This window comes from Neophocaena asiaeorientalis, unplaced genomic scaffold, assembly GCF_003031525.2.
Source record: "Neophocaena asiaeorientalis asiaeorientalis breed wild unplaced genomic scaffold, Neophocaena_asiaeorientalis_V1.1 scaffold92, whole genome shotgun sequence".
In the NCBI taxonomy this organism is placed as follows: Eukaryota; Metazoa; Chordata; class Mammalia; order Artiodactyla; family Phocoenidae; genus Neophocaena; species Neophocaena asiaeorientalis.
Window position 1 is genome coordinate 4,076,279 of NW_020174057.1, and position 13,591 is coordinate 4,089,869.

The window sequence follows — 13,591 nt, forward strand, 5'->3', positions numbered from 1 at the left end:
AGTGTATGGTTTATCTTGGTTAAGTTTCCATGTACACATATATGTGTTTTTGGGTAAAGTGTTCTATAAATATCAGTTAGGTTAAGGTGGTTGATAATGTTGTTCTAATCTTCTATATCCTTGCCAATTTTTTTCTCTGGTCATTTCTGTCAGTTTCTGAGAAAGGGGTGTTAAGGTTTCCCAGATTGTGGATTTATTTATTACTTCCTTAAGTGACTTTGAAAAAAATAAACTAAGTTTTATAGTCACTATGCAAGCCTTTATTTCTTTTTTTTTGTACTAAAGAATTTTTTATTATTTTTATATCTAGAGGTTTGTCATGAAATGTAAAGCCACTAATTTAAAATATTTAATGAGATATGTCTCAAAGGGTTTTAGTGTAATAGAAAACAGGCATATTTAAAATAAAATTCTATATGTATTTGTGTGATATATATATACACATTTCAATATAAATAGGGATCTACTTTTAACTTTTTTACATAATAGAGAGCTGGTATAGATATAGATAGATATCAAAACTGACTTTTTTTTTTTAAGTTTTTTTCTTAGATTCCATATATATGTGTTAGCATACGGTATTTGTGCAAGCCTTTATTTCTATTTGCTTTCTTTGACTCACATAGTCTTATGATTTTATAATAATTACTTATGAGAAAGTTAAGTAGCATAGTAAATATATCAAGTCCCAATTTTAGGGTTGCTTGACAGGGATTTTAACTATATTAAATGGTAAAGTAATATTAGTACAATGACTTTTCTATTTAGACCTTTAAAAATCCACGAGGTACAGGATCCTGTGAATGTGCCTTCATATGTTCTAGCTACTTTTTTGAAAGTAAAAGTAAGTTTCTGGGACTAAAAGTTAGAAAACTTCAAGGTATAGATGCAGTTCTGGTATTGTTTTAATACCCAACTTCAATTATGTGGCTGGTACATTTTTTAATAACCTCTCTTTAACATATTGTTGAATTTATAATAAAGTACATTGATAGTAAAGTACATTGGAAATAGTATGCATTCTAGAAATATTACTTTGCACTTGGTTTCATTTTCACTTTAAAAAATGGTTGATCTTTAATGTGTTCTTTTCTTTTGATATGTAATATGCATAATTTTATTCATTTTATGAAAGCAAAGTCTTTAGTTTAACTTTCTTAAAACAATATCTTCATTTCCTCATTCTTATAACTTTTTTTTTCCTGTTTTAAAAAATTGAAGTACAGTTGATTTACAATATCATGTTAGTTTCAGGTTCTTATAACTTTTTAATTCATTCCAGTGTAGAAAACTTATATTAAAGGACAAATGATAACAAATCTTTTATATAATCTGCTAGGCTCTAGGATTAAAGTAAATCTTTTGTCTTTCCTCCATGTTTGAAATGAAATATTTCTTCTATTTTTTAACTTTATTTTTCCTGGTTACCTTATGTGTTTTCAAGTTTAAGACCTGGCAAACACATAATGTGTTTTAGTTTTTCAAGGAAAGAGTCAGAGTTCTATGTGCATGGGGACTAAGGTAATAAATAGGTTCTTTAGGGTACATGGGAAAACATTTCTGGCTGTCATACACTAGAGGGTTTGCTATATGCACAGATTTATTTGGTGATATATTGTGGTCAACAAGACTGGATTAAGTCATGGGCTTAGATGATCTTGGCCTTACCACTAATTTATTTGACTTGAGGAAAATCACCTTCATCTGTTAAATCATTGGATCAGATGTTCTAAGGCATTTTTCAGTTGTGTGGTTTTATGACATTAAATTATTGTTTTTACTTCTTAACTACACAAGAAAGTTTTAAAACTCAGTAATTTATTTGAATGGTAAATTATGCATTATTAAAGAAATTGTTTCTTAAATATTTAGAGTATCCAATACAAAGTTGGATCTACAGAAGAAATCTGAAGCGCTTGAAAATATTAAGCAAATGCTTACCAAGCAAGAAGAAGAAAAAAAAGTCCTTAAACAAGAAATTGAAAATTTAAGTCAAGATGCAAAGATGCAGCACAAGGAATTGAATAACAAAGTTCACACAGCAGTAACAGAACTACAAAAAGTGAAGATGGAGAAAGAAACTCTAGTAGCAGAGCTTTCTGCAGCAAAAGAGAAATTATCAGAAGTTTCTGATTCTTTGAAGAACTCCAAAAGTGAATTTGAAAAGGAAAACCAGAAAGGAAAAGCTGCTGTATTAGATTTGGTTAGTTGTTTATGTTTACTGTCTTAGGTAGAAGTGATTTTTATTTAAAATGTAGTGACTTTTCTGCTTAATTCACTGTTGACTTTTCACCCTGCATTTAAGTGATTTTAAGTGTTCTTAGAGGAAAGGAATTGGGATTACTTAACCTGAGAAAAAGATATTGGTGTTTGTGTGTGTAATTTTCCAATGGCCCAGAAAATTTTCAGCTGAGTATATAGTCTTTCTCTATTCTGGGTCTGGTGCTAGATTTGGGAAAGACTACAGCATGTTTGTCCTCAGGGACACTTCCACAGAGAATATAGCTACTAGTTGAAATGTTTTTCACTTGACTATAAAAAAAAAAAAAAAAAAAAAAAAAAAAAAAAGAAAGAAGACCAGAAAGATCTAAATGATTTTTAACTCTGGTGCTATAAGCTTTCTTAATTCTTTATTCAATTTTCTAAAACTCTAGATAATACCATGTCTTAGAGATACTGTAAAAAATAAACTATAGAGAAAAAAAATCTGAGTCTCAGGAAATGCGTAAAGAGGAATGTATTCTCAGAAATATTTTAACCCAGAATAACAGCAAAAGTAAAATTCTTTTGTTCTCAATATGAAGGTCAGTGAAAGTGTTGAGTACCATAAAAAACATGATTTTTGTGTTGCTTTTATGTTCCTTTCTGTTTGGAGGAAACATCTTCTATCTGTACATCTTCCCACTTAAGTTATATGTGATTATTTCTGTTTGTTGTTTCAATACTTTAAAAAAATTTGCTTCCATTTTTTGAAGCCCATTATTCTACTTTTAAAATAGTATAAGTTAATTAATTCTGAGACATAAAACTGTGGTTTCCAAAGTATTCTAAAATCTTGTCTAAATATTATCTAAAGTATTTATTGTGACTATTGGTTGATAATAGAAACTCTTAGCCCTTTCCTCTCCCTCCCCATTTACTGCTGTAATATTTGCCTGTTTTTAGTATTGAAATGGATGATTTTGTCCCATCTTAAATCATCAGTGATTCTGGTTTATTTCCTTGTGTGGATCTTACTGAGATTGTAAACCAAAATTCTTAAATTCACTACAAATATTTTCTGCATAATGTAGTTTCCATTTTTTTAGGAGAAAACGTGCAAAGAATTAAAGCAACAACTTCAAGTACAGACAGAAAGCACGCATAAGGAACAGAATGAACTGAAAAAGTCACTTGAAAAAGAGAAGGAGGTAAGATTTTTTTTCTATAACAAAAAATATGTAAAGCATAATAAGGTCTTTATATTTTCAAAATACTTTCACAATACTTAAGTCAAAAGAAGGTTTTTTCATTTGTGTTCTACCTACTACTAAAAAGTTTCAAGCTAGTTTAATAAAAGGCCCAAAATAAAGGATTATTATTAATAAAGGTAGAAAATTGAGTCAACTAACTATAGAGTTATAATTAGATAATCTAGATTAAGGAACATTACTATGGATAAAAAAAGTCTTAATAGATTTTCCATAGAAATGACATTTTAAGGGCTCTTTATTTCATGGACATTTATATTAATAGCATATTTGATAATGGTTGTATAACAATTCAGAGATTTTTCTATGATTAATGCTTCTATTGTTCTCCATCAAAACCAACAAGCAAATGAGGAAATAAATGGGTATAATATATATTGTTATTCTCTGAAGACATACCTCTAGCAGCTAGAGTCCAGGCATGTAGCTTTCTAGAGATCAGATTTGATAAAGCAGCAAAACATGGTCTTGACAAGTCTTTAGTGTGATTGTGTTCTGGTTGTTGATTGAAAGAAGACGCCTGTGCTTTATATGCCAGCCATGTAAGTGGCAAAATTATGGAGGTTTAATACCCAACCTGTGAATCCAGATTGTGCAAATTTATATCCTGACTGTGCCAGTTATTAGCTATGCTGTCTTGCCTTGCCTTCTTAGGCAGATGACTTGATCTTTCTGTGCTCCAGTTTCCTCAGCAGTAAGATGGGGCTAATAGTAGAATCTGTGTCATAGGATTATTGCGAGAAATAAATGGGTTAATATATTTCAAAGTGCTCAGAATACCAGCTGTAACAAAATAAATGGTCAAATGTTAGCTATTACTTTATTATTGGTTATCATAACATAATCATTATTAACACTACCTGACTCCTGTTTTGCACAAAAATATTTTCCTTTGTATTGGAGATAAGCTGAAGCATCCATATATAGCACTGAAACTTTTTCAAAAGTAACTTTGAATGGTCAGATGCTCAAATTAGGTTCTTAATGAAATATGCATAAAATATGTAAACATGACTTTGGCTGGACGGGTGAGAGGTAGTGTAGTTCACCTTGGCCACAGAGGAACCTCAGTGTGACTTCTATATGATATCTAATTTTGAACAGAAATATATCCTAGTAGATTGTTAAAATAAGGTAGTAGCAAAATATGCCTCAAATCTCTAAATGAGGGAACAATTGTGTGGTATAGTTTAGTGTCATCAGACAGATACTAAACATATTTGCCAAAAATTATCTTCGTTTTATCACAGTTAATATGAAGCTATCCTTTCTGATTCACTGTGGCCAACAGGCTCATTTAGCATTTTTTAAAAAAAATTATTTATTTTACTTTCTTTGGCCCCACTGTGCTGCTTGTAGGGATCTTAGTTTCCTGACCAGGGGTCAAACCCAGGCCTGGCAGTGAAAGCGCCGAGTCCTAACCACTGGACTGTCAGGGAATGCAGTTAGCATTTTGAGAATATTCAAAACAGTAGACATTTCAGCAATCTAAAGATTGATGTTGATTTTCCCTTTTTCTATGATTTAAGAGAACACTAATCTAGTTCATTTGCAAGCTCCATCCAAATGTGTAAGTTAAAAAGAAAGGCAAGATTAAACAAATATTGAAGATTAATCCAGCATGTCATCCAGTAGTGAATGGTGTCAGTTATGAAAGCTCCATGAGGGTAGGGATTTTTCTTTTTGGTTTACTACTGATTATTTGTGGCCAATAGACTCAGTAGTTTCTACTTAGAGTAGTGCTTGGCATGAGTAGGTACTCAATAAATGTGTGTCGCATGGATAAATGAATGCTAAACAGGTTTTATTTTCTTTTAGACTTCTCATCAACTGAAGCTGGAGCTCAGTTCAATGCAGGGACAAGTCATACAGGCCCAGAATAGTTTAACACAAAAGGAAAAAGAAGAACAACAACTTCAGAGTAACATAAATGAGCTAAAGCAATTGACTGAACAGAAGAAAAAGCAAATTGAAGCACTCCAAGGAGAGGTTAAAATTGCTGTTTCACAGAAGGTAGTGATATATTTGTTTACTTTTTATGGGAAGAAAAACTTGGCAGTTAAAATAACAATATGATAGTAACACAGATGAGTTACAACAAAGAAAATTTTACATATGCTCAAATTTTTTTCTAAGTTAAATGCACTTAATTACATGACTAAATATCTATGTCTGGATTTCCATTCACTATAACCATGTTGTTAGATAATTCTTATTTGAAATTCTAACACTAATCATTTGTCTGATAGGCATAAAACTACCTTTTTGTAAAATAAGATATAACTAACAATGTTAAGAGAATAATTTATACATTTCTAGTGTATTAGAAAATTTTATAGGAATTTAAAAATAAATTATCCTCATTAAGGGAATATAATCAAGAACAAAAATCACAAATTGAGATATATTTAAATATTCAGTAGTATAGGTTTCATATAGATATAATTGTTTGGTTTTTTAAGTTATAATGGTTTCCATTTCCAAACCTATCCTGATTTATTATTAAGCATCCATTCTTCATCCTTGAGTATGTTTTTTTTTTTGGCGGTACGCGGGCCTCTAACTGTTGTGGCCTCTCCCGTTGCGGAGCAACAGGCTCTGGATGCGCAGGCTCAGCGGCCATGGCTCACAGGCGCAGCCGCTCCGCGGCATGTGGGATCCTCCCAGACTGGGGCACGAACCCATGTCCCCTGCATTGGCAGGCGGACTCTCAACCACTGCACCACTAGGGAAGCCCCTTAAGTATGTTTTAATACTTGTCCAGACTAAGAGTTGATAAAAGTGGATTGAACTTAATATTTGAACAAAATGAGGTTTTCTCCACTGTTGATGTATGCATATTAATTAGTTCATGGAGTAGAAAGATATAAGATCCCTAGTATGTAAAACAAGCAAAATATGTCATGTTATTAATAGTTGGCTTGTCACATTACTAGAGGAAAACAAAATTAACCCCACAAATACATATTTTGTGTTGACCACTATTTTTATAACTATTATTATGGCCATTTTGCAAAAGAGTAATTTTCTAATAACACAAACAAGAATAGACAAATTTGTCTATCCTTTTTTTGTGTGTGTTATATATAATCATACATCAGGATATAATTATCATAGTATGTATTTTGTTCTATGATTTGATATCTTGAGGTCATTTTTTCCCACATCTATTAGCCTCATATTCAAGTTTTCTTTAGATCTTCATTTTTATAACAGTATGACTTAGTAAATTAAAAAAAAACCAACAACTATTTTTAGCACATTTTCTTTTTTATTAACTTATTAATTATAGTAAGATTTCTTCCAGATTTATGATTAATATATATTGCGTATACTTTGCATGGCTTTACTAGATGACACCTTAAGGATTTTGAGATTCAGAGGAAATGTTCTTATTGGTGGTTGTCTTACTTGGGACTGTTATAACAAAAATACCATAGACTTGGTGGTTTAAAAAATAAGCATTTATTTCTCACGGTTCTGGAGACTGGGACGTTTAAGATAAAGGCACTGGCATATTGAGTGTCTGGTGAGGGCCCACTTTCTGGCTTGTGGACAGCTGTCTTCTTTCTGTATCCTTATATGCTGTATCCTTATATGACTGAGATTATCTCTTGTGTTTCTTCTTATAAGGGCACTAATCCCATTCACGAGGGCTCCACCCTCATGACCTCCCAAAGACTCCACATCCAAATACCATCACATTTGATCTGGGCTTCAACATGAATTTGGGGGGGGTGTCACAAACATTCATAGCAGTAGTTCACTTGTGTCAGTGTATGAATGCTAGGAAAAGGAACACCTTTAACCTTGGGGAGGACAGCATTTTGGGGGAGTGTTGGGTAGATAGCCAGTCTCTGTAAATTAGACTTGGAATTTGGAGTACGTAGAGAATCACTGAAAGGCAAGAATTGTTTGGTTTTATTGAGGAGTAGTGTACTATCATGGAAAGAAGATAAATTTTAGAGGCAGGCAAATTTGAATTTAAATTCTGTGTGACACACATTAGGTTTATGGTCACAGGAAAGTGATCCATCTTTCTGGACTAAATAAAATAGGGTCATAGAGTTGTAAAGGTTGAGATAATTTGAAGCAATTATACTTCAATAAAGATCTATTAAAAAAAAAGATTGCGATAATGTATTTAAAGTACCTAGTACTGTGTGTGCCGAGTGCCATGTGGAAGCAAAATAGTTGTTGGATATTATATATAAGTGTAGCAAACTATGATCTAAGAGTGTCATTTTGCCTGGTAAACCATACAGTGATGGTCTCTGGAAACTTTTCACTGGGCCACAGTGAAATAGGAAAAACAAGGATAAAGTTTAAATGGGTATAGATGTGTATGAGTACACACACAACGCACACACCCCATGTATATCTATATCTACGTTTATCTATCTATCTATATGAAACACACATATACATACATTTTTAAAATGTGATTGTGATTGTTTGGAAGTCACAGGGAAATCCAGCAAGGCTATATAAGTCATCAGTTCCTGTACCAACCTTATTTGAAACCTAATGTGGGAATACAGAATGAATAGGATATGGCCCCTATTCTCAAGTAGCCTATAATTTAATGAGGAATCAGGTATGTAGGGAAAAAGAAAACTGTAGTAGAAAGGAGAATGAGAAAAATTCAAACTTAATGGAAATTTTGACTGGCTTTCTAGAGGAGCTAGCATTTGAACTGTGTCTTTGAAGACTATCCTAATTTTGAAAGATTAAAAAAAAGAGGAAATTAGATATTTCAAAGGAGAGGAAACAATATTAGCAAAGTTTGCGAAACTTAAAAAAAATGTCGTTATAGAAGATTTGCTATTGGAATACCTCGTAAGTGGAGAAGTGAGGGGAGATAAGGCTATAGAATTGGATGAAATCAGATCACAGTAGATGTTGTATAGTTGTTTCCAGTTTAAATTTTTAATATTGGAAGACTAAAGGTAAAAATCTTTAGAAGGGAGAAATGTAGTCAGACCTGTTTTAGAGCAAAAACTGATAAGCTTGTGAAGGATAAATTGTAAATGATTGACCCTCCTGTATTCTCCTTTGAAACTTTGGGTTTACTTCTGTTAAACCCATTATCAAGCTGTTACACTGATCTTTTTATTTTTTTTTTAATTTTCTTTTATTTAACTTAACCACTAATAGATTTGAATTCCTCAAAGTCAGAAAACTGTGTTTTCTAACAAATAAGCTATCAATGATTTTTTAAACAATGAATGAATGAATCAGCCTGTCATTTAGAGTAAGTAAAATGAAGGCCCAAATATGAACCCAGAAGGCAATTATGATCAGTGTTGAGACTTTGTAGAGGGCTTATCTGAGCCATAAAGGTGATTGAAGAGAAAGAAAACTAGATTTGTGGGGGGGGAAAATGTTAAAGAAAAGAAGTAGTATTCGACCAAAAAAAAAAAATGCAGTGTAGTCTTCAACACGAAAAACAATGTCCAGGAATTCTTCATTGTGAAGACTCTAAATTGGAGGTAATGTGGGATGTTATCAGATAATGTGTGTGGTGATGAGCCCCCTTTCCTCCATAGGCAGTTAGCACTACCTCCTGGCAATCTGCTTCCTAGCTCTCTTGAATCTATCCCCTTTTCTTATTTCCCAACTGCCACAGTCTTAGTCTAGGCTATTTTTTTTCTCTTATGTGGACTATTATAAGAGTCTCTTAATGGATGTCCTGGGCTCTATTTGTCCACCTCCCATCTGTTTGTCATTTATTCATTCAAGAAATATTACTAGGCACCTATTCTGTGCCATGGACACAGTTCTAGGTGTTGGAGGTGTAGCTGTGAACAGACAAGGAACCTATTCTCATGGACTTAAACTTTCTTGAGGGGAAGAAACTTAAACAGGGTGATGTGAAAGACAGTGATGGGACAGAGTCCTACTAAAAGGTTGGGTGATCAAAGAAGGCCCTCTGAAGAGATTTGAGCTGATACATGAAATACAAGAGCTATCCATATAGTGGTCGGGGCGGGACAACTAGTGCAAAGATCTTAAGGCTAGAACAAGCTTGGTATTTTCTAAAAACGGAGACCAGTATAAGTTAAGTATAATGGAGAGAGGAAGAGTAATATGCGATGAGTTCAGAGAAGTAGACAGGGGTAAAGGCATAAACATAGAAACTTGAAGATTATAAGATAACAGAGAATGATGTATTTTGTTCAAAGGATAATTAGAATCGATTAGGAGATTTTGAGCAGAGAATGATGGGATCTGACTAAAGGGACATAAAGGAGCAAGCAGGAAAGGCATGGAAAAACTATTGCAGTAGTCTAGAAAGTACAAGATGATGGCATGAACTAAAGTGTTAGCAGTGGATGATTTGGGAATATCTTTTGTAAGCTGAGTCATCAGGACTTGCTGATAGGTTAGATGGTAAGAGATGATGGAAAGAGGAGTCTAGAAAAATTCTCGGTTTGTGGCTCGTACAAGTGGATAGATGGCCGTTGGATAGATGGCCATATTTACTGGGGAAAGTAGCATGTTTTTCAGGAGCAGGGTTGTTGTAAGGAATCAAGATTTCTACTTGAGATAGATATGTATCAATCACTCAAGTGAAGATGTCAGGGAAATACTTGGATATAATGAGCCCAGAGTTCAGGCAGAGAGGTTGGAGCTAGAGACATAAATTCAGGAGTCAATTGTAAATAAACAATATTTTTTAAAATACTTTTTAATAAACTTAACAAGGATTTATTCACAGGAATACTTGTAAGTAGAGAAAAATAACAGAAAAGCTAAACAAACGAAATGAAGAGGATCCAAACCAACTTTCACTTTGTAGCTTTTTACTTGCACCCTGTGTGCATATATCTAGGGCACAGAGGGCCACCAACATACGCCAATACAGTGTAGGAACCCTGCATTATGTCCATTAACTTAAACATATCTTTAAGATCATGCCTTGAACAAAAAAAGAAAGCTTAGAAGGCAATATGTTGAGTGGGAATAAACATTGAAATATAGCAATCATGTCTTCAGCTTCTACTATTACCTTTATGTGCCAAATAACACTTAGGCAGCCTCTTACAGATCTTTTACCATGTAATTTAAGTTATAGAAGTTTTGATAAATCACTAGTAGTATATAGCCATGCAGAAAGCACATCACACTGACAGCACAGAGGCAAAGATTTTGCACAGGTATATCTGCTTTCCACATTGTGCAGTTTACACACAGTACAATATCAGTCTTATTCCTAACAGATCCTAGAAAGATATTTCAAGGCCTAGCTGTAAACTACAGTACTTTATTCTATATTCTTAATAAAAATAGGGTCTAGTTGGGATCTTCTAAATAGAGACTGTATATAGAATAAAAGAGGGCTAGAGACTGAACCCTGGGGTCACACAGTATTGAGAGATCAAACAAGAGAGGAGCTAGTAAAAGATTTTAAGATGGAATGACCAGTGAGGTAGGAGGAGAACCTAAAACATAAGATGTCCTGGAAAACAGGTGGAAGAATGTTTCTAGGAGGGGGCATCATCAACTGTTTGAAGGACTGCTGGGATGTTCAATGAGATGTGGACAAGGGCATGAATACTGGATTTTGGAACAAGGGGGTCGCTGATGACTTCAACAGCAGTTTCATTGAAGTGTATTTATTTTAAAAGCCAAGTGCTTTTCATGCTATGCTTACATATATTTTATTTATGTCATAATTTGTGCATATCTCCTGAATCTTCTTAAAGACTGAAGGTTTAGAGTTTAGAGGAGTTGCACCTTTGCAACATTTTCTTCTCTTCTTCTGCCTTGATGTTAATAAAGATGACCTGTAGAAATTTCTTGTTATTCTTGAATTTCAAGGAGTAGAAACAGTATACTTCAACTTAGTAATGGCTTTTTAATTATTTCGTGTAGAAATTTCCCATAGTTCAACCTTAAATTATATCATCTTTTAAAGCATGCAGCACCGTATCTTCCATCAGAATGTAGTTGTTACTTTCAGTCTCCTGAGACCTTGGTACTTGGGATTCTCAGTGAAATTCTTTTTTCTTTATTTAATTGCTGTTTCATTTTTTGTCTTTTAAATTAGGACTTGTTGAATTTGTAATTCTTTAATTTTGTAACTATAAGGTAAGTTACACTTTATTAAAGTAGAATTTTAGGGCATAACTACAATTCAGTTTGTTCTTAGGAATCTTAGTTGTGTGGATTTCATTCTATATTTGTAACTGGTTTTTGGTATGCATACTGTTTTAAATAACTATTGTATGTTTCAGACAGAACTTGAGAATAAACTACAGCAGCAGTCAACACAAGCAGCACAGGAACTTGCAGCAGAGAAACAGAAAATATCAGTGCTACAAAATACCTATGAAAAAAGTCAGGAAAGTCTAAAACAGCTTCAGTCTGATTTCTATGGGAAGGAATCTGAACTTCTTGCCACAAGGCAAGATCTTAAGGTATAGTGAACTATATTATATCATAAAAACCAGTAAGTTGTTTATAGACATTCATTAAATGATTGATTTGAACCCAAATGGGCACAGGAATGTTAGTATTTGTGGAATACCATGCTTCTTTTCTGTTGAATTATTATATTTGGAGAAACATGCTTTTTAAATTGTTTTATATAACAAAATATATATGTAAATACAGGCATTTAAAAATAACATCTTTAATAGAAATAATTTGGAAATTGTTAATTGCTACACTGGCTTATCTAAGGACTTTGCTGCCTTTATGTAAAAAAAATAACTTTTAAAACGGACTGCTGTTAAAAAAAATCTAAGGAGTTTTTAATTTTTTTATTTTTTTGCGGTATGCGGGCCTCCCACTGCTGTGGCGTCTCCCATTGCGGAGCACAGGCTCCGGACGCGCAGGCTCAGCAGCCATGGCTCACGGGCCCAGCCGCTCCGCAGCATGTGGGATCTTCCCGGACCGGGGCACGAACCTGCGTCCCTTGCATCGGCAGGCGGACTCTCAACTGCTGCGCCACCAGGGAAGCCCTAAAAAAAATCTAAGGAGTTTTAAATGTAAACCACTTGTGAAAATGCAAGCAATTTTACTGTTGCTTGTCAAGCAATATTAACTTCAGTTTTATATATTAGTCAACTTTCCAAGACTACTGGAATGCATAATGATTAAAATTAGATTATAGCTCAAAGTAAACTTAACCTTAATTATCTAAACATATATGGATATTCTGTCCTTGGCGATACTGTTTGATTAAAGTATCATTTTTACTAAAATGAAGGCTATGGAAAAAGGGTAAACAATTTTTATGTAGCATTAAGGTATCAATTCTCTAAGTGAAATGGAACATTTGTATTCTCTCGCAGAAAAGTTAGACATTTCTCTTTTTTTTTTTTTTTTTTTTTTTTTTTGCGGTATGCGGGTCTCTCACTATTGTGGCCTCTCCCGATGTGGAGCACAGGCTCCGGACACGCAGGCTTAGTGGCCATGGCTCCCGGGCCTAGCCGCTCCGCGGCACATGGGATCCTCCCAGACTGGGGCACGAACCTGTGTCCCCTGCGTTGGCAGGCGGACTCTCAACCACTGTGCCACCAGGGAAGCCCCAGCCATTTCTCTTTTTTGTCATAGTGAAATAGTATGCTTTTTGATTCTTTCCTATGTTTGGATTTTTGTTTCTTAATTTAAAATGCCTTATTGAAAAGTTCTGTTGAAAATCACAGAATATTTTTATATGTAATATACATAAATATGCTGTGTCACTTTATTCATAGGCTGCTATAGGGAAGGCTTTATGAAGGAGGTAGGACTTGGCCAGGTCCTGAAGGATATAAGAATTTGAATACACAGAGAGTCCTGAGAAAGATCAGTTCACTCAGGGGCACATTTGAGAAAAGGTGCAGCAATGGGAACCAGCAAAGCCAGGAGGCAGTCACCATAATTGTCTTGCTAGAGTGCTGCTTTGTGTTTGGAAGTTCAAGTTAAAAAGGTTGGGATCAAACTGTGAGGTATCTTAGATGCCTAGCAAGGACGGCTGACTGGACTTTATATTGGGTTGCGGGGGGGATGAAGAGTCTAAGCAGAGGAATAAAATGAAGAAGGTATAATTTAGGTAACAACCTGGAACTGGTTTATAGATAGCAGCTTGGTTTGGATCTGGCGTAAACTAGTGCTGGGGAGATTAGTTA

The 13,591-nt window shown here is 34.1% G+C and overlaps 1 protein-coding gene across 1 annotated transcript in view; it reads left to right on the forward strand.

The window, feature by feature from the left end:
- The window catches only part of EEA1 (early endosome antigen 1), a 97,025-nt gene that overhangs the window by 69,178 nt on the left and 14,256 nt on the right, over nt 1-13,591 (forward strand). The window contains exons 19-22 of the mRNA XM_024754377.1: nt 1,873-2,203; nt 3,309-3,410; nt 5,289-5,483; nt 11,711-11,893. Of these exons, the coding sequence (XP_024610145.1) occupies nt 1,873-2,203; nt 3,309-3,410; nt 5,289-5,483; nt 11,711-11,893 (811 nt within the window). The remainder of the gene's footprint in view (nt 1-1,872; nt 2,204-3,308; nt 3,411-5,288; nt 5,484-11,710; nt 11,894-13,591) is intronic.